At 47.4% G+C, this 20,866-nt stretch overlaps 1 protein-coding gene and 1 pseudogene across 3 annotated transcripts in view; both read right to left on the minus strand.

The window, feature by feature from the left end:
* The window catches only part of ZFP64 (ZFP64 zinc finger protein), a 113,069-nt gene that overhangs the window by 16,562 nt on the left and 75,641 nt on the right, over nucleotides 1-20,866 (minus strand). The window contains exon 1 of one of the 3 annotated variants that reach the window (XM_019017490.4): nucleotides 4,602-5,149. The exons of the other annotated variants lie outside the window; for them this stretch is intronic. Within the exon in view, the coding sequence (XP_018873035.3) occupies nucleotides 4,602-4,707 (106 nt within the window). The 5' untranslated portion in view covers nucleotides 4,708-5,149. Of the gene's footprint in view, nucleotides 1-4,601; nucleotides 5,150-20,866 lie in introns of those variants that run through there. 3 annotated transcript variants of the gene reach the window in all.
* Nucleotides 9,780-10,672, minus strand: LOC101138224 (endoplasmic reticulum resident protein 29-like; annotated as a pseudogene).

A 20,866-nucleotide genomic window follows, 5' to 3' on the forward strand; every position in this document is an offset into this window, starting at 1 on the left:
ACAGCCATCTAGTCTTAAAAGATTGACTAGCTTATGAATTATAGGCCAAGGTCTGGGACTTTCTCTGTCCTAAGGTTATTACAAAAGGTGGATTATCACTTCTGTTGAGAAGTTTGTGCGGGTGAAAGAATCTTAGCATGAGAGGCTGTAGAGCACAGTGGTGAGGGCTTCAGTTTTAGGCAGAGGGTTTGCTCAGCTATGTGCTGTGCAACTATTGGCAAGCTACTTAACCTTTCTGAGCTTCAGTTTACTCATTTGCAAAAGGAGATAACATACGTGCCTCAGAGTTGCAGAGTTAAACAAGATGAAAAAATATATAAGTTCTTAGTACAGTGTCATCTGAGTAAATACAATTATGTGGCTTCAGATGTCACAAGTGAGGACTACAGATTTCACATCCTAGCAGTTGTGCTCGAAGCCCCTTAACAAGTGACCTAGTCCAGTGGCTCTCAACTGGGGGCCATTCTACCACCAAAGGACACTCAGCAATGCCTGGGAACATTTTCAATTGTCATGATTCTGTTTGCATGCATGTTTGAGAATGGCATCTAGTGGGTGAAGGCCAGGGATGCTGCTAGACATCCTATAGGGCATAGGACAGCCCCCACAAGGAAACGATGCAGCCCCAAAGGTCAACAGGGCTGGGGTTGAGAAAGTCTACACTAGTCCTATTCCCAATGTTTCTTCCAAGTGTAATCCTGATACTATCTGTGTCACAATCACCTAGATCATGGGTTCAGTGTAGTTTCCCAGGCCTTACCCTATACTCACTGAAAACTTAGGGGCAGGGGGAGGGGTGGTAGTGTGGATCAAGTAAGGACTTGCGATTCCAGGGACTTGCAATTTTTTTTGAGACAAGATCTCCCTGTCACCCAGGCTGGAGTGCAGTGGCACCAACATGGCTCACTGCAAACTCCGCCTTCCAGGCTCAAGCCATCCTCCTACCTCAGCCTCCCGAATAGCTGGGACCACAGGCATGCACCGCCACATGCCTAGTTTTTGTATTTTTGTATTTTTTTGTAGTTTTATATTTTTTGTAGTTTTGTTTTTGTAGAGACAGGGTTTTGCCATGTTGCCCATGCTGGTCTCAAACTCCTGAGCTCGAGCAATCTGTCCACCTTAACCACTCAAAAGTGCTGGGATTACAGGCGTGAGCCACCACACCTGACCTCAGGGCCTTGCATTTCTGAAGCACTTGCCAGATGATTCTGCTGTATTACTTGTAAGTCCTTGCTACTCAAAGAGTGGTCCCTAGAGCACCAGCATCACCTGAGAGCTTGTTAAAAATGCAGAGTCTCAGCCGGGTGCAGTGGCTCCTGCCTGTAATCCTAGCATTTTGGGAGGCCAAGGCAGGCATCCCATCCTGGCTAACGCAGTGAAACCTGTCTACTAAAAATACCAAAAAAAAAAAAAAAAAAAAAAAAAAATTAGCCAGGTGTGGTGGCATGTGCCTGTAATCCCAGCTACTCAGGAGACTGAGGCAGGAGAATCGCTTGAACCTGTGAGGCAGAGGTTGCAGTGAGCCCAGATCGTGCCACTGCACTCCAGTCTGGTGAGAGTATCTCCAAAAAAAAAAAAAAAAAAAAAAAAAAAAAAAGGCAGCAGAGTCTCAGGCCCTACTCCAGACTTACAGAACCAATCTGTACTTTAGCCAGATCCCCAGGTGATTCCTGAGCACAGCACATTACAATTTGAGAAGCACAGCTCACAGCCAGTGGTTCTCAGACGTCAGCGTGTATCAGAACTGCCTAGAAGGATGCTTAAAACACAGGTGGCAGGGGCTCCCATTTGGAGTTCCTGATTGAGTAAGGTATGGGGTGGAGCCTGCGATTTTTCACTTCTAACAAGTTCCCAGTTGATGCCGATGCTGGTCTGGGAACCATACTTTTGAGTCTCTTGCTCTATGAGCAAGAAACTGGCTCAGATGCTCAAGGTTGCAGAACTGAAGTTTTCAGCTCATTGGAACCCACACTTGCCAGATCTGCAACCCATCCTATGTCCCTCAGGGACAGACACAAACAAAGCCTCATTACATAGCAACTCACATACTAGAAGAGAAAACCATTAAACTCTTGAGGGTTTTAATTCCACAGAAGTCAAGCAAGACTGAAAACAAATCTAAGTGAGGCACTGTATAACACAGTGGTTTGGGGAACAGACTGGGAAACCAGCTGATAAGTTTCAATTCCAGTTTTACCATTAGCTGTGTCCCCCTGGATAAGCTACTCAACTTCCCTGTTCCTCAGTTTCCACATCTGTGAAATGGGTATTATGGCCGTCTCATTAGCTTAGATGAAGTTCTTTAGTATATGTAAGAGAACCTCATGTATTAGTCAATACTGTATAAATGCTATTAGTGTTATTCACTGATATACACACGTAAGATTCTACCAGATTCTCAGGGGGAGAAAGATGCATGTTTTCAACGCAAACTAGAAAAGTGAGAGAGAGGTGGGTTAAAGGATGACCCAGATAGAGCCTCTGATGGGGAGGTGTGAGGGGCCTCCGATTTCTTTTACGTTTAGACACCCAGGAAACCAAAGAAGGCCTGAAGCCCACTCTCCTGGGAAAGGTGCAGCTGGGGGAGACCCTCTGCCTCTGGAAGTGGGGGTGGGCCGCATTTGACTATTAGAAACCAGGTTAGCATGGCGAAGGTTTTAACTCCTGGGGAAACGGATGATGTTCCCTCAGTAAGGTTCCTCCGGCTCCTCCGTCATTTTACTGGTGGTGACAGGAAGTCCACTAATTACTTTCCATTTTATTTTCCTCCAAAAGCTACTTGAGTTGCAAAGACACTTGCAAATTAAGAGTGGCCCAACCTTCGTAAAAAATGTACCCCCTTGCCAGTGTCGCAGACCAAAGATACTAGGATAAAACGTCAGTTGGAAGACGGTTTTTTCTCCGAAGTGGTGGCTGGGGTTTAGGCACACTACTGGGCCGGCAGAGTTTGCGTCCTGCTCCCACAGAAGGCACCTCAGTACTCCAGGACGCACGACACCCTCCCCATGCCCGAAACACTGGGTGCGGCTCCAGAAGGCGCCTCGCAGCGCTGGCTGCAGGAATCCAAAGTAGCTCAGTGCACAGACTTTCAACTCCAGCCTGGGGTTACTCAGCAATTCTCTTCTATAAACACCTCCCCCAAAAGACTCAGCATCCCCAGTACCTCCCCAACTTCCCCGAGGCGCAGAGATCAGCAAGAGCCCCGCCCCTCGACCCAGGGGACAGGATCCTGTAAGTCTCACCTGCCTATCTCCATCCCAGGCCTCGGGCACGTGGTTATACTATTCTGGTTATGGTAGCTCCACCCGAGCAAGCTTTATTTTAACATATAAGCTATTCGTTTAGTGGAGGCTTCATTAAACTACTCCCCTCCACCACCTCCTCGGGAAGTTGTGGTCAAAACCCACCAGACTGACTGTGGTGGAAGTTGATGCGGAAGCTGGAGAGCCCGCGCCTCTGGAGGGGTGAGCCGCCCCGGAGAGGGGACCCATCCTCCTTTCCGCGCCAGGAAAGAGCGGGGGAGAAGAGGAAGTCCAGTTACAACTCCTTTCCTCAGCCCCTTAAAGGAAAGGTATCGGCTAACCACGGGGAGCTGGTAGCCGAAGAGAAAGTAGGAACCTGCAATCTCTTAATCTAAGCACAAGATAAGCAAAAAGGGAAGCGCCTTAGAAATGCAGATTCCCCAACCCCACCCCTGAGATTCCAGTGGAGGCGGGGGATGGGGGGATCCCTAACTTGCAGGAAGAATTTGGCGAGCGAGAAAAGGTCCCCTCCCGCAGGCTCTTCTGAAGCGGAGGATCCCGGGACGAGAAATGCTGCCCAGGGGGCTTAAGGTAGCGGAGGATCTCCTTGCTACATCCTGTGTCCACGTGGCAGCCGAGGAGGGGGTGTGGGGGCCGCCTGTTAAGTGCGACAGTATCACTGCTCTATCCCCACCACGGCTCCCACTTCGCTCAGATAAAATGCAGAGCTCTTACCGAGGCTCACGGCCGTCGCCCACCCCCCACCGTCTGCCCCCATCACCTCTCAGGCCTCCCGTGACCTCTCGGGCTACAGCAGCGCTGACGCCCTGGGTCCCTGCGCTTCTGTTCCCTCGGCCTGGAATGCTCTTCCCCCGGGTACCTGCACAGCTCGCTCCCTCCCATCCTTCGGGTCTTCGCTCGAACGTCCGCTCCTCGGTGAGGCCTTCCCTGGACAACGCATTTGAAACGTAACCCCAAGGCAAGAAGCCACCTTCCAGGCGCGCAGCCGAAGCCCAGTGCCAAGGAGGCCGGGGACTCGGGTGCCCGCGCACCCCGAAAACAGCCTCTGAGGGGTCCTCTGAGCATCCTTCCAGCGTGTTTGGGAGGCAAACTCGTTGACTAGCTCTTGAGAGGAGTGGCTAGAGGAATCCAGGCGGGGAAGCGGACTGTTGACTCCAGGAGAGTGTAATTTACAAAGGCGGGGGGCGGGGACGCCCAGGTCCGAGTCCCAGGACTCTGCGCCGGACGCTTCGCCCGCCCTTTCAGGTCCCCTGCCCGGTCCTCGTACCCGCGCGGGTCCGGAGAACCTCTGAGCACCAGCCCCCAGCCCCCGGGCGGGGCTCCAGCGGAGCTACTCACCCGGCTTCCCCGCCACCTGCGGGGCCACCTCCGCACACTTCCGGCGCGCAGGTCGCGGCTCCTCGGAGTTGAGGTGCTGGGGCTTGGCCTGCTTGCGCCGCGACATGGCGCGAGGACCGGGCTCCCCGCGCGTCCCTAGGAGTGGCCTACTTCACACAACGAATTCCCGGAGTTCGGAAATTACCCCCCTTCGGCCGGAACGCGCATGTCCCAGCAATTCTGCTCATCAGCCGAGCAGGGCGATTTATCAAGAGTCCTGACGGCTGATTGGCCTGGAGCCAAGACCCCAGGAGTCCCGCGGACTTGCGGTCCGCGCCCGGGCAGCCCGCGCCACCTGGGAGCTCGTTAGAAATGCAGACTCTCGGGCTCTACCCCAGACCCGCTGAATCAGAATCTGCATTTTAACAAGATCCCCAGGTGATTCGCATGCACATTAGAGTTTGAGAAACCGTGTCTGCATTTTAACGAGATCCCCAGGTGATTCGTTTGCCCATTAAAATTTCAGAAGCGCAGCTCTCCTCCAACTTTAATGTGCGCACGAGTCACTGGGGATCTCGTTAAAATGCAGATTCTGACTCAGTGGGTCTGGGGTGGGGCCTGAGCTCCTGTATTTCTAACGAGCTCCCAGGTGGCGCTGTGGCTGCCGCGCTGCACAGGCTGCGCTTTTAGATTCGGACTTAATTGGTCTGGGCTGGGACCTGGGCACTGGGATATTTTTTTTAAAAAGCCGTCTCCCTCCCTCACCACCCCCATCACACACACAGGTCATTTTGATGCGCATCCAAGCTGAGAAGCACGACCTCCACTCCTGGTTCTCAACCCTGCTGCATACCCAAATTTAAATTTTAAATGAGGAGTGTCTCCAACTGCAGGGAGAAATGCAGATTCCGAAAGTTCTGGATTCAGGTGGCCGAGGCCAGGAATGTGTGTTTTTATATAGCATGCGCCCGCTCCCGCCCCGTGACTCGGGCGCACCGGCTCTTGGACCACACATGAGTGCTTTTGGGGCCAACCCGGCGCCGGCCCCGCCCAGCAGGTGACGGAGGCGTGGTCCTCGGGGGGTTGAGCTAATTAGCGTTCATGCTCAGACTGGCTGGGACCTCGATGAGACCCGAGGGAGACCCCTCCTTGCGCCGCGTAATTGACATCCAATGGGAAGCAAGAAAGCCACCTACATCCCCCAGGTGTTTACTTTCTTCAAATTGGGGAGTTACTTAAGACTGGGTTGTGCCCCAAGCTTGCCCGAACCTGAGAATCACGTGGGGGCCCTTGTTTCAAAAAGACCCAGCCAGGCTCATCTCCGAGTTTTTGGGGCGGGGCCTGAGAATCTGTATTTTTAACAGCGCCGCGTATGAGTTTTACGGGGTGGTCCTGTGGGGTTAGCAGCATCTGTAACGAGCCTTCTGTGAGGTTACCATTGGCGAACCCCACGGCAGGGCCTGCGAGAACGGCATTTTTGCTTAATTGTTTCCATTTCTCAAAAGCTGACCTGTTTTCCTCAAACTTCCCCTTGATTTTCAGGTTGTGAATCGACTTGGGAATATTTGTGTAATGCCCGGTGAAGTCACGTCAGGTTAAATTTCCGAGACTTAAACTTTTTAAAAAACACAACGCTTCAAGTCTTCTTTGGGATGTATGTGTAGTTACATGGATCTGTAAAGACATTTGAAAATATATACACGTGGCCGGGTGCGGTAGCTCACTCCTGTAATCCCAGCACTTTGGGAGGCCGAGGTGGACGGATCACATGAGGTTAGGAGTTCTAGACCAGCCTGGCCAACATGATGGAACCTTGTCTCTACTAAAAATACAAAAAATTAGCCGGGCATGGTGGCGGACGCCTGTAATCCCAGCTCCTGGGGAAGCTGAGGCAGGAGAATCACTTGAACCCGGGAGGTGGAGCCGAGATCGCGCCACTGCACTCCAGCCTGGGCGACAGAGTGAGACTCCATCTCAAACAAACAAACAAAAAAATATATATGTATATATACACACACATGTTTATCATGTCTCCTTTTGAGGAGACTGGATAAACAGTGGTTCCTCTGGGGAAGTTGAAAGAGGGGTGCATGGGGGGATGGGAGACATCTGATACCCTCTTATACTGCTTGAGGTGTGTACATGTGTTTGCATTTGCTTTGTTGTTATTTCACCTCAGGTGTACACAATCAATTATTGGTACATGAGGCATTATTACTGGCCTATTGTTAGCCTACACTTGCCTACATTTTTTAGGCTGCTTGCTTGCACCTCTGTTTATTATGATATAATAAGTACTAGGGAACCTACTGCCCCAAAGTAGGACCTTAACCACAACCTACATCTCTCTTTATATGGCCTCCTGATGTCCCCTCCCCTCCTCTGCCCTACAACTTAAGAATCATCAGCCTGACTCCTACAGATCTCATTCAGTTGCTTTTTCTCTTTAGCAAGTTTTATTGTACCTACATGTATTCCTTAAAAAAACAATTTTAATATTTAAAGAATATAAAAAGGGTATGTAATCTTCCAAGAATAACTTTTTTCACTTAATATTATTTTGCTAAGATCATCCAACTGGCTGTCATTGTTTATTGATTTCGACTGCTCTGTAAATATTCCACTGTGTGAAAATGCCAGTTTCTTCACCTACTCTCCTGTTGATGGGCACTTGGGCCTTTGCCAGGTCTCTGCCATTGTGAACAGTGCTGCTATGATCTTTCTAAAAAGTGTCAGAGTTTCTCGTGAGTGAATGTGTACCTGGGGGTGGTATAAGAGATAATGCCAAAATGATTGTATTAACTTACACTTCCCTAGCAAGGTATAAGAAATAACGTAGGTCAGTCTCAGTGGCTCGTGCCTGTAGTTCTGGCACTTTGGGAAGCTGAGGTTGGTGGATCACTTGAGCTCAGGAGTTTGAGACCAGCCTGGGCAACATGGCAAAACTCTGTTTCTACAAGAAATATACAAAAATTAGCTGGGCGGGCAACACACACCTATGCTCCCAGCTACTCTGGAAACTGAGCCAGGAGGAAGCTGACCCTTGGAGGCTGAGGCAGTGAGCCATGGTTGTGCCACTGCACTCCAGCCTGGGCAACAGAGTAAGAACCTGTCTTGAAAACAAACAAACAAAACCCAAAATGTGAAGCTCATTCTTTCTCACACTCAGGATTATAAAATGTCTTGATTTTTGCCAACTATATTGATATAAAATGGGATCTCGGTATAGTCTTTTCTTGCATTTTCCATGTAGCTATAATTGCAGCCAAAAACAAAGTAAAAATGATAAATGTGTTCCACAAATATAATGACAACTGATTAGTCTTATTTTTGAAAAAAATTGTTTTTACTCTTTTGCAAAACATCCAATCAGAGTTCTAGTCCTAAATTAAGTTAATTACCTTTTTTTTTTTTTTCTTTTGAGACGAAGTTTCACTCTTGTTGCCCAGGCTGGAGTGCAATGGCACGATCTCAGCTCACTGCAACCTCCACCTCCTGGGTTCAAGCAGTTCTCCTTTCTTAGCTTCCTGAGTAGCTGGGATTACAGACAGCCACCACCACGCCCGACAATTTTTTTTTATTTTTAGTAGAGATGGGTTTTCACCATGTCGGTCAGGCTGGTCTCGAACCCTGGCCTCAAGCAATCCACCTGCCTCAGCCTTCCAAAGTGCTGGGATTACAGGTGTGAGCCACTGCGCCCGGCCATCATGTTTGGTTTTAATGGCTTTATTTCAAGGCTCAAAATTGAAAATCTGAAAAAAAAAAAAACCCAAAAAAACAAAAAACAAAATAAACACACACACACACACACACACACACACACACACACACAAACTTACAGGGTCTACAGATATAAATGAAAGCAAAGTATCATTGGCCATGCGTAATCAGTCATGATTCTCCTCTTTCAATCCCATTTGCCTATTACACAGGTTGACTATTCTGTTGAAATCCAGCTAGAAAATTTTAATCTTCCCTCATAATCAGGAGCTTCTGCAAATTAAAGTGAAGAAGACACATTATTATATTGTACCTGGAACAAATGGATTTCAAACCCAGGGAAGCTCTTTTTTTTAGAAGATTTTTTTTTTTTCTTTGAGACGGAGTCTCACTTTGTCGCCCAGGCTGGAGTGCAGTGGCACGATCTTGGCTCACGATCTTAGCTCACTGCAAGCTCTGCCTCCCGGGTTCATGTAATTCTCCTGCCTCAGCCTCCCGAGTAGCTAGGACTACAGGCACCCACCACCACGCCTGGCTAATTTTTGTATTTTTAGTAGAGACGGGGTTTCACCATATTAGGGAGGATGGTCTTGATTCTCTGACCTCGTGATCTGCCCGCCTCGGCCTCCCAAAGTGCTGGGATTACAGGTGCGAGCCATCGTGCCTGGCCAGAAGATGTTTAAACAGGCTACAAAAATCTGTTGCTAGCTGAGTGCGGTGGCTCATGCCTGTAACCCCAGAATTTGGGAGGCCAAGGCAGGTGGATCACCTGAGGTCAGGAGTTCGAGACCAGCTTGGCCAACATGTTGAAACCCCATCTCTACTAAAAATAAATAAAAATTAGCTGGGTGTGGTGGCACATGCCTGTAATCCTACATGGGAGGCTGAGGCTGGAGAACTGCTTGAACCCAAGAGGCGGAGGTTGCAGTGAGCTGAGATCATGCCACTGTACTCCAGCCTGGGCAACACAGCGAAATTCCACCTCAAAAAAAAAAAGAAAAAAAAAAAAAGAAAAAAATTTGTTGCTAACTTTAAACACGTAGACTGAGGTTCTTACAGGCGACAACTTTTCATTGTTTTCAGCAACAATATCACATAACAAGGGAATCATGGCCAAACAAGCATTTAAAAGTACTTTCTGCATGGGATATTTCTGTTGAAAACTAGTTACTTCTTCATTCTTCATATATTGCCTTTGTCCTGATTTTTTTTTTTCCACTTAACCAAAACACTGAAACTTTAATTGAATCCAAATTACACCTGTCAAAGACCTGGGCCGTACACTCCTCAGTCTTCTCTATAGCACCAATTCCTTCTGAGGGGTCATTTCACCAGCCACCTGAGTAGTGCTCCAGCTATCCCCACACCAGCTAGAGACATCCCAAGCATGGCTACATCAGCATCAACGTCCAGGCATACTCAGAGCTCAGAATTGTAGGTTAGTACCACTTTTCCCACCAACCCCTTATATTTCAAAGGACTCACAGCCAGCAGGTTAACTCTCCCCTCCCCACCCCTACCAAACCCTGGAAAACCATAGAGAGCCTTTTTACAGCTCCTCTTTCTCGGCCCCCTTCTTCTGGAAGGCAGTTAGGATGTTTAAGCTCTTCTGGAGCTCCTCCTTCTTCCCGTCACTCAACTTGTTCTCAATCAGCCTGGCAATCCATGTCATCTCTATGCTGGGAAGTCCTCTGCTTGGTCTAAGATCTTCCCTGTGATCTTCAGGTATTGCTTGGCCCCGTTCTTCTCAGGCTCCTTCACACTTGAGAGGTGGTCCTGCCGCTGCTTCAAGAGGGCCTAGCGGGCCTCCACGCCAGAGGCCCTGATGAACTCCTGGCCAGGGTGTCCTATGCAGCAAGCCACCAGGCCACCTGGCATAGCTAGCTAGACCCCTTGCCCCTTCAGCCAGCGCTGGATGGCTCCAACCTTAACTGCCCCAGTACATGGGACTGGGTTCTCAAAGTCCCCCTCCGGGGAGAGGTAGAAGACTGGGTAGCTCTCTTTGTGCAGCTTGTATTTCTCACTCAGCTCCATGTTCAGCTTGTCACCATAATCTGAGATCCCCACCTCTGCCACCAGGAGATCATCGCTGGAAGCCGAGTTTTCAGCAAGACGCCTGAACTCATCCTGCTTCTCACCGTAGCGGTACTGGGTGTTGAACTTCACCAAGACGAACCTGCTTTTGGGAATGACCTTGTAGAAAGTGACAGTATCCAGGGGAAGGGCGCCCTTGGTGTGCAGGCCGCTGCCGCCATGCGGAGCGGAGAGGAGCAGGAAGCCCAGGAGAAGGGGAAGCAGCAGGGAGAGAGACGCGGAGCGGGGCACGGCAGCAGCCATATCGCCGGGTTGCGCGACGGGGAGGTGGGGAAGCCGTAGTAGAGAACGCCCCAAGTCAGTGGTCAATTTTTTTTTTTTTTTTTTTTTTTTTTGAGACGGAGTTTCGCCCTGAGTTTTGCTCTTGTTGCCCAGGCTGGAGTGCAATGGTGCGATCTCGGCTCATCGCAACCTCCACCTCCCGGGTTCAAGTGATTCTCCTGCCTCAGCCTCCCGAGTAGCTGGGATTATAAGTATGCACCACCACGCCCGGCTAATTTTGTATTTTTAGTAGAGACGGGTTTCTCCATGTTGGTCAGGCTGGTCTTGAACTCCCAACCTCAGGTGATCTGCCTGCTTCGGCCTCCCAAAGTGCTGGGATTATAGGCGTGAGCCACCTCGCCCAGCCTGCGATTTTTTTTTTTAATAGTTGTTAGGTAATCCCCTTTGTTCACACAGAAAGTTAATAAATTTTCAAACATTGTCGCTTTGTAGAAGAAAAATGGAGAATATCTGTAATTCTCACAACTCTTAAGTATTTTGCCAAGAGATAAACAGCGTACTTCTGAATTACACAACAGATTCTCCTGGTCACTCTACCTCTCTTTACAAACATTATAAAGATGCCAGAGGCAGGATAATGTAGTAACTAAAAGCACAGTTTGGAGCCAACCTGAGTTAGAATCCTGGCTCTGGCTGGGCACGGTGGCTTACATCTGTAATCCTAGAACTTTGGGAGGCCGAGGCGGGTGGATCACCTGAGGTCAGAAGTTTGAGACCAGCCTGGACAACGTGGTGAAACCCCATCTCCACTAAAATACAAAAAATTAGCTGGGAGTGGTGGTGGGCACCTGTAATTCAGCTACTCAGGAGGCTGAGGCACGAGAATCGCTTGAACCCAGGAGGCAGAGGTTGCAGTGAGCCAAAATCGTGCCACTGCACTCCAGCCTGGTCAACAGAGCGAGACTCCATCTCAAAAAAAAAAAAAAACAAAAAACCAAGAATCCCAGCTCCTGGCTCTGTTCACATCCTACCTGTGTGATCTCAAGAAAGCTGTTCTGTGTCCCATTTTTCTCATTAATAAAATGGCAATGCCAAGGGTGGCTTGAGGATTAGTGAATTTATATATGTAAACAGGTACAGAACAACATCTAGTACATAGATATTACTCTAAGTATTAACAGTTATTTATGATAATGGAGTAAGAGTTGTAGTTATCTATGAAAGTAGCACTCATCTGTAATTGGTTATTCCACTTAACTAGGCACAGTTACTGTTTTACATGGAAATATATTTGAAGCAAACAAGCATGTGTGACCTTACTCAACTCTTCTGAGTTGCAGAATTCCCATGCTTTCATAGTTTCAATCCATATATATTAAATGAGGAAAGCTTACTCTTCTTTTTAAAGAGAAAGAGACAAAAACAAAGTATCAATACAATGTTGTTTCTGATTGTCCTGGGCCTCTGGGGATGTGGGCACCCTGGTTGTGTTCTCCTTCCTTTTTTTTTTTTTTTTTCTTTGTTGGGACAGAATCTTTCTCTGTTACCCAGGCTGGAGTGCAGTGGCGTGATGTTGGCTCACCGCAGTCTCAACTTCCAGGTCTCAAGCGATCCTCCAATCTTAGCCTCCCGAGTGGCTGGGACTACAGGCACATGCCACCACACCCAGGCTAATTTTTGTATTTTTTTGTAGAGAATGTGTTTCACCATGTTGCCCAGGCTGGTCTTGAACTCCTGGGCTCAAGTGATCCTCCCACCTCGGCCTCCCAAAGTACTGGGATTACAGGCATGAGCCACCATGCCTGGCTGGGTTCTCCTTCCTAAGCATCTTCATTAAACTTGTATCATTAATACTACCATTCTCTACTATGAATACCAGAATGAACAAATAAATGTTTATCCAGGCACAAATGATTCCCCAAAGAGGTGTAAAACTAGACAGGACGCCGGGCACGGTGGCTCACGCCTGTAATCCCAGCACTTTGGGAGGCTGAGGCAGGCAGATCACGAGGTCAAGAGATCCAGACCATCCTGGTTAACACGGTGAAACCCCGTCTCTACTAATAGTACAAAAAATTAGCCGGGCGTGGTGGCTGGTGCCTGTAGTCCCAGCTACTCGGGAGGCTGAGGCAGGAGAATGACGTGAACCCGGGAGGCGGAGCTTGCAGTGAGCCGCGAATGTGCCACTGTACTCCAGCCTGGGTGACAGAGCAAGACTCCGCCTCAAAAAAAAAAAAAAAAAGAAAACTAGACAGGAACAAATCTTATTTATTGATCATTACCCTTGTACCCTTGCCAGGAATTCTTTTTTTTTTTTTTTTTGAGACCAAGTCTCGCTCTGGTGCCCTGGCTAGGGTGCAGTGGCATGATCTCGGCTCACTGCATCCTTTGTCTCCTGCGTTCAATCGATTCTCCTGCCCCAGCCTCCCAAGTAGCTGAGATTACAAGGCGCCCGCCACCATACCTGGCTTTTTTTTTTTTTTTCTTTCATTTTTAGGAGAGACAGGGTTTTACCATGTTGGCCAGGTTGGTCTCGAACTCCTGAACTCAGATGATCCACCTGCCTCGGCCTCCCAAAGTGCTGGGATTATAGGCATGAGCCACCATTAGTTCATTTGATAACAATTCTTTGAGCCCACTTTATTGCCTGGCTCTGCTCTAGGCTGGAGATAGAGTGATAAAGACAGGCAAGATCCAGAAGGGATTCAGAGAAGTAACCAGAGAATGGACAAGGTCACTTTAGAGGGCAATAGGTGCTGTGATGAAAATACTGTGGTCGTGTCATGTGATCAGGAGTGGCTGGGTGGTAGTGGTGGGTGCCTGATTTTGGCTAGAAGTGACCTTTGAGCTAAAACACAAACGTGATAGCCAGCCATGGAAAGAACCAGGGAGACAGCGTTCCCGGGGGAGGGAGGAGCAACAGCAAAGACTCTTTCAAGCGACCAACTTTGGTATGTTTGAAGCAAACTAAGGAGATTCAGGGACTAGGTAGCTCCCAGATAAGAAACACATGATATGTAAACATTTGAAAAAAAATGTTCAAGGTCACTTATGATTAAAGAAATGTTAGTTCAAGTAAACGGAAACACTGATTTTCACCTGTCCCGATAGAAAAGATTAAACACACACACATGCTGAGCGTGAGCCAGCTATTCCATGCCTATGCTGTATTTTTCAGACTCACTGTGCAGAGAAGTCACCTGGGGATCTTGTTAAAATGCAGATTCTGATGCCAGTGTGTCTCAAAATGTAACATGTATACAGATCACCTGGGGACCTTGTTAAAAGTCAGATTCTGATTTCAGTGCTTCTCAAACTTTGATGTACAGAGGAATCAACCGGGGACCTTGTTAAATGCAGATTCAGGGCAACAAACATGGAAGGGATGTTCCATCTTACTAATTATAAGGGAATGGTTAGTAAAGCCCATTCCCACTGTTCTTTTCACCTATCAGATCAATAAAAATTTAAAACACTCAGAACATCTACTGTTAGGAAGAGTACAGGGAAATTGGTTTTCTAATGCATTGCTAGTGAGAGCATGAATGTTTATAGCCACTTTTGAGGGCAATTTGGCAATACGTTTTTAAATATGTCCTGCCAGTCTATTGATTCTGCTTTCCATCTTTTCTCCTCCAGAGAAACATTTGCACAGGCACACAAGGGAGAATGTCCAAGAATGTTTGTTGCAAGTCATTGTTGTAGCAAAAAAAAAATGAAGAAACATCCTCAATGTCCAACAATAGGCAAGTGGCTACATTAAACTGAGGTTTAGCCAGATCATGAAATACCAGGCCAGGCCGGGCACGGTGGCTCATGCCTGTAACCCCAGCACTTTGGGAGGCTGAGGCAGGCAGATCACGAGGTCAGGAGATCAAGACCATCCTGGCTAACACTGTGAAACACTGTCTCTACTAAAAATACAAAAAAAAAAAAAAAAAAAATTAGCCGGGTATGGTGGTGGGCACCTGTAGTCCCAGCTACTGGGAGGCTGAGGCAGGAGAATGGCATGAACCCAGGAGGCAGAGCTTGCAGTGAGCCAAGATCACGCCACTGCACTCCAGCCTGGGTAACAGAGTGAGTCTCAAAAAAAAAAAAAACAAATACCAGGCTGGATTTATGAATACTAGCATGCTTAGAGCTCTAAGATATATTGCATTAAAGAAAAAAAAGCAAGGCCCACATAGATATATAGATCTAAACACATATTCAAATATATACATATTTTCAATGGTGAAATATATATTCACATAAATCCAGTGAAAAAAGTACTGGAAGAATACATGCTCGCTACAGCTTTTTTTTTTTTTTTTTTTTTGGAGACAGGGTCTCACTCTGTCGCCCAGGCTGGAGTGCTGTGGCATGATCATGGCCCACTGAAACCTTGACTTCCCAGGCTCCAGTGATCCTCAAGCTTCAGCCTCCCGAGTAGCTGGGACTATAGGCACATGCTATCACACCTGGGTAATTTTTGTATTTTTAGTAGAGACGGGGTTTCACCATGATGGCAAGGCCGGTCTTGAATTCCTGGGCTCAAGTGATGTGCCGACCTTGGCCTCCCAAAGTGCTGGGATTACAGGTGTGAGACATGGCACCCAGCCTGTACTGGCTACATCTTAAGCAAGGAAAGGGGAGAAGTTTGGAGGAAGGAAGATTGGAGAACCTAAATTTCTCTCTCTCTCTCTGTGTGTGTGTGTGTGTGAACATTATGCATAGTAATATTTCTTTCTTTCTCTTTTTTAGATGGAGTTTTGCTCTTGCTGCCCAGGCTGGAATGCATTGGTGCGATCTTGGCTCACGGCAGCCTCCATCTCCCGGATTTAAGCGATTCTCCTGCTTCAGCCTCCCAAGTAGCTGGGATTACAGGCATGCGCCACCATGCCTGGCTAATTTTGTATTTTTAGTAGAGACAGGGTTTCTCTATGTTGGTCAGGCTGGTCTTGAACTCCCGACCTCAGGTGATCTGCCCGCCTCATCCTCCCAAAGTGCTGGGATTATAGGCATGAGCCACAGCACCACGTCAATATTTCTTTTTTTTTTTTTTTTTTTGAGATGGAGTCTCGCTCTGTCACCCAGGCTGGAGTGCAGTGGTGCGATCTTGGCTTACTGTAACTTCCGCCTCCCAGGTTCCAGAGATTCTCCTGCCTCAGCCTCCCGAGTAGCTGGGATTACAGGCATGCATCACCACGCACGGCTTATTTTTGTATTTTTAGTAGAGATGGGGTTTCCCCATGTTGGCCAGGCTGGTCTCGAACTCCTGACCTCAGGTGATCTGCTTGCCTCGGCCTCCCAAAGTGTTGGGATTACAGGCGTGAGCCACCGCGCCTGGCCATATTTCTTTCTTTCTTTTTTTTTTTTTTTTAAAGAAAATAAGGAATGTATTCATATATTACTTTATAGTTAAGAATTAACTAAAATAAATAATGATATCATACTTTCATACAATAGAATTCTATTAAACTATAAAAAATAATGCATTTCTATGTGCATTCATATGGAATATTTTTTATGATATATTAAGTGAAACATCCAAAAGACAAAGTGTACAAATTATGCTGTTAGGCATATGTGTACATACACATATATACACATACACATATACACACATATGCCCAATAGCATAATTTGCATTATACATAATATGTATAACATAATTTGTATAACATCATCTCTATATACATTTTAACACGAGGCTGGGCGCAGTGGCTCATGCCTGTAATCCCAGCACTTTGGGAGGCTGAGGCGGGCAGATCACCTGAGGTCAAGAGATCAAGACCTTCCTGGCCAACATGGTGAAACCCTGCCTCTACTAAAAATACAAAAATTAGCTGGGCATGGTGGTGCAGGCCGGTAGTCCCAGCTACTCAAGAGGCTGAGGCAGAAGAATCTCTTGAACCTGGGAGGCCGAGAGGTTGCAGTGAGCCGAGATCGTGCCATTGCACTCCAGCCTGGTGACAGAGCAAGACTGTCTCACACACACACGCACACACACACACACAAATTATGAATGTTGTAGCTGTTAGCATTCTTGCTTGCACTGCTTTCCTGATTCACATGTGAAAGTTTCTGTATGTCCAGAACCTGTATTTAACAAGATCCTCAGGTGATTCTTCTATAGTTTAAAATGATCTGCTGAAATCAGAATGGGCTTTTAATAAGGTCCCCAGGTGATCCATATGCATGTTACCTTTGAGACACACTGGCATCAGAATCTGCATTTTAACAAGATCCCCAGGTGAGCTGGGCATGGTGGCTCACACCTGTAGTCCCAGCACTTTGGGAGGCCAAGGCGGGAAGATCACCTGAGGTCAGGACTTTGCGATCTGCCTGCCCAACATGGTGAAACCTCGTCTCTACTAAAAACTAAAAAATCAGCTAGGCATGGTGGTGGGCACCTGTAATCCCAGCTACTCGGGAGGCTGAGGAGGAGAATCACTTGAACCCAGGAGGTGGAGGTTGTGGTGAGCTGAGATCGCGCCATTGCACTCTAGCCTGGGCGACAGAGCGAAACTCTGTCTCAAAACAAAACAAAACAAAACACAAAAAAGAAGATTCCCGTGTGACTTCTTCTATGAACAGTAAGTTTGAAAAGTGCAGCACAGGTGTGGACCAGCTGGGCCATAGAATAGGTTTGCATTCAACTTGCCTAGAAATGCCAAGCTATACATTCCCATCATCATAAATTACATTTTATGATTATTATTCTTTTTGAGATGGGATCTCCCTCTGCTTGCTCTGTCACTCAGGCTGGAGTACAGTGGTGTGATCACAGCTCACTGCAGTCTCAACCCCCCAGCCTTAAGCCATCCTCCTGCCTCAGCTTCCTGCGTAGCTGGAACTACAAGTGCACACCACAGCGCCCAGCATTTTTTTTTTTTTGGTTTGGGAGAGACAAGGTCTCACTACATTGCCCAGGCTGGTCTCGAACTCCAGGGCTCAAGCAATCCTCCTGCCCAGACCTCCCAAAATGCTGGGATTACAGGTGTGAGGCACCATGCCTGGACTATATTATTTTTTAAATGAAAAAGAAACTAGTTAAGTTACTAGTGCACAAACTTAGTTGAAAAGGGAAATAACCCCTCTACAAATCTTAGCTTCTTCCTCCTCTTTCCCCTCTGCTCCCACACCCCACCCACCCCTTCATGGCTTAAAACTGGAAATGAAATGTTGGTGGAGGAGGATTCTGTTTGGGCAACAACATGGATCCAAGTCTTTATTTATAGAGAAAACAAACAGCCTCTAATTCACCTGCTGGCCCCTGCTGGTTTGAAAGCTCCTGAGCTGTAGCAGATGTTCTTCAAGAATAAGAATTCTAAGCTTCCAGACTCCAGGGCAGGGTGTGGCAGGCCTGGAGTGGTCAGTGTCTTGCCTACTCCTGAGAAGAATGAATTCCCCATCCTTTGTGGCAGTAGTGAAATCACACCAATTGCTGTTTTCAGGTTCCACTAGTGTCTCCTTATCTTATGCCACAGTCGGCCTGCCTGACATTTTCTACTAGGGCATGTCCTGAAGCTATTCATTTGTTTAACAAACATTAATTGGGTTGCCACTGGAGGTAAGGCTTTGCTAACCTTTGGGAATACGAAAGCAACTCTTTAAAAAAGTCGCAGAGCAATCAGGAAGATAAATAAGTAAACAGCTATAGTACAGTGTGATAAATATGTGATAAAGGTTCTCACAGAGTGGGCAGGTAAAGCTTCCTCAGAGAGGTGGATTTGTAGCCCTGGCTATGTAGGATGAGATCTTGGGCAGGTAAAGAAGTGAAGTAGGTTGGGTGCAGCGGCTCGTGCCTGTAATGCCAACACATTGGGAGGCCAAAGTGAATGGACTGCTTCTGGCCAGGAGTTAGAGGCTGGCTGGGGCAACATAGTGAAACCCCGTCTCTACAAAAAATACAGTAATTAGCTGGGTGTGGTGGTGTGTGCCTGTGGTGGCAGCTATCAAAAAAGGTCGAGGGCAGGAGGATTGCTTGAGCCTTGGAGCTCGAGGCTGCAATGAACTATGATCATGCCACTGCATTCCAGCCTGGGTGACAGAGCAAGACCCTGTCTCAAAAATAAAGTAAAATAAATAAAAGTAAAAAAGAAGTGAGTTGAAGTGGGTTTCAGGTAGAGGGGACAGCTTGTACAAAGACCAGGAGGGAAGCTGGGTTCGGTGGTTCACGCCTGTAATCCCAGCACTTTGGGAGGCTGAGGTGGGTGGATCACCTGAGGTCAGGAGTTCAAGATCTGCAGGCCAACATGTCGAAACCCCGACTCTACTAAAAATACAAAAATTAGCCGGGCGTGGTGGTGCACAGCTGTAATCCCAGCTACTCAACTACTCAGGAGGCTGAGGCAGGAGAATCGCTTGAACCCAGGAGGCGGAGGTTGCAGTCAGCCAAGACTGTCACTTCACTCTAGCCTGGGAAACAGAGTGAGACTTCATCTAAAAAAAAAATATATATATATATATATATATATATATACACACACAACACACACACACACATATACATACACACACACACACACATATATACACACACAAAAATTAGTCGGGCATGGTGGCGTGCACCTGTAGTCCCAGCTACTCTGGAGGCTGAAGCAGGAGACTTGCTTGAACCTGGGAGGCGGAGGTTGCAGTGACAGAGAAAGACTCTGTCTCAAAACAAACAAAAAAATCAACCAAACAAAAAACAACCCCTCCCCACTCGCTACAAAGACCAGGAGGCAAACAGACGGCACTTTTGAGAAACCTTAGTCTGACTAGAGGTGCAGGGAGTACAGGAGATAAGGTGAAGGAGTTGGGTGGGGAGGAGGTGTGAAGCGTTTCATATGGCAAAAAGAATATGATTAAATAATTTCCGATTTTTCCTTTCCCCTGTGAATGTTTGTGCCTCCCCACAGTTCATATGTTGAAATCCTAACCCCCACATGATGGTATTAAGAACAGGGCTTTGGGCAGGTGTTTGGGTCATGGAGCTGGAACTCTCCTGGAAGGAATTAGTGCCCTTATAAAAGAGGCGCCAGAGAGCTGCCTTCCCCTTCCACCATGTGTGGACACAGCTAGAAGGTGCCATTTATGAGAAAGTGGGGTCCTCGCCAGACACCGAATCTGTCAGTGCCTTGATCTTGGACTTTCCAGCCTCTAGAACTGCAAGAAATAAATTTTTGTTGTGTGTAAGCTACCCAGTCTACGGCACTTTGTTATAGCAGTTAGAGGGTGTCTGGGACGCCCTCTTTCCCCTGTTAAACCTCAGGCACATCCAGAGGCAAATCTCAGGCCTGGTTTGGGAAGGTGCCTGAGAGCCAATGAAGGAGAATGATGATCCTCGTCGTGGTAATGACTATGAGGATGGAAAGAGGGCATCGATAGATGGCTCACCATGTGCGTATACGCCACTTTATCGCACGTCACAGACACTGTGTGTTTTTTTCTTTTTTTACAAGTTGAAGGTTTGTGTCAACCCTGCATCCAGCAAGTGTATCGGCTTCATTTTTCCAATGGCATGTGCTCACTTTGTGTTTCTGTGTCATGTTGAGATAATTCTTGCAATATTTCAAACTTTATCATTTATTATATCTGTTAATGTGATCTTTTTTTTTTTTTTTTTTTGAGACGGAGTCTTGCTCTGTCACCCAGGCTGGAGTGCAGTGGCGTGATCTCGGCTCACTGCAACCTCCATCTTCCAGGTTCAAGAGATTCTCCAGCCTCAGCCTCCCTAGTAGCTGGGATTACAGGCATGTGCCACCATGCCCAGATAATTCTTGTATTTTTAGTAGAGATGGGGTTTCGCCATGATGGCCAGGCTGGTCTCAAACTCCTGACGTCAGGTGATCTGCCCGCCTTGGCCTCCTAAAGTGCTGGGATTACAGGCATGAGCCACCTCACCCAGTCCATGATCAGTGATATTTCATGCTACCCTCGTAACTGTTTTAGGGTGCCATGAACTGTGCCCATGTAAGACGGGAACTTAATTGACAAGTGTTGTGTGTGTTCTGACTGCTCCACTGACCAGCCAGTCCCTTCTCTCTCCCTTTCTTCGAGCCTTTCTATTCCCTGAGACACAACATTGAAATTAGGCCAATTAATAACCCCACAGTGACCTATAAGTGTTCATGTGAAAGGGAAGGTGGTGCATCTCTCACTTTAAACCACAAGCTGGCAATGATTAAGCTTAGTGAGAAAGGCATGTCAAAAGCCAACGCAGGCTGAAAGCTGGGCCTTTTGAGTCCAACAGCCAAGTCAAGGATGCAAAGGAAAAGTTC

This window comes from Gorilla gorilla, chromosome 21, assembly GCF_029281585.2.
Source record: "Gorilla gorilla gorilla isolate KB3781 chromosome 21, NHGRI_mGorGor1-v2.1_pri, whole genome shotgun sequence".
NCBI lineage: Eukaryota > Metazoa > Chordata > Mammalia > Primates > Hominidae > Gorilla > Gorilla gorilla.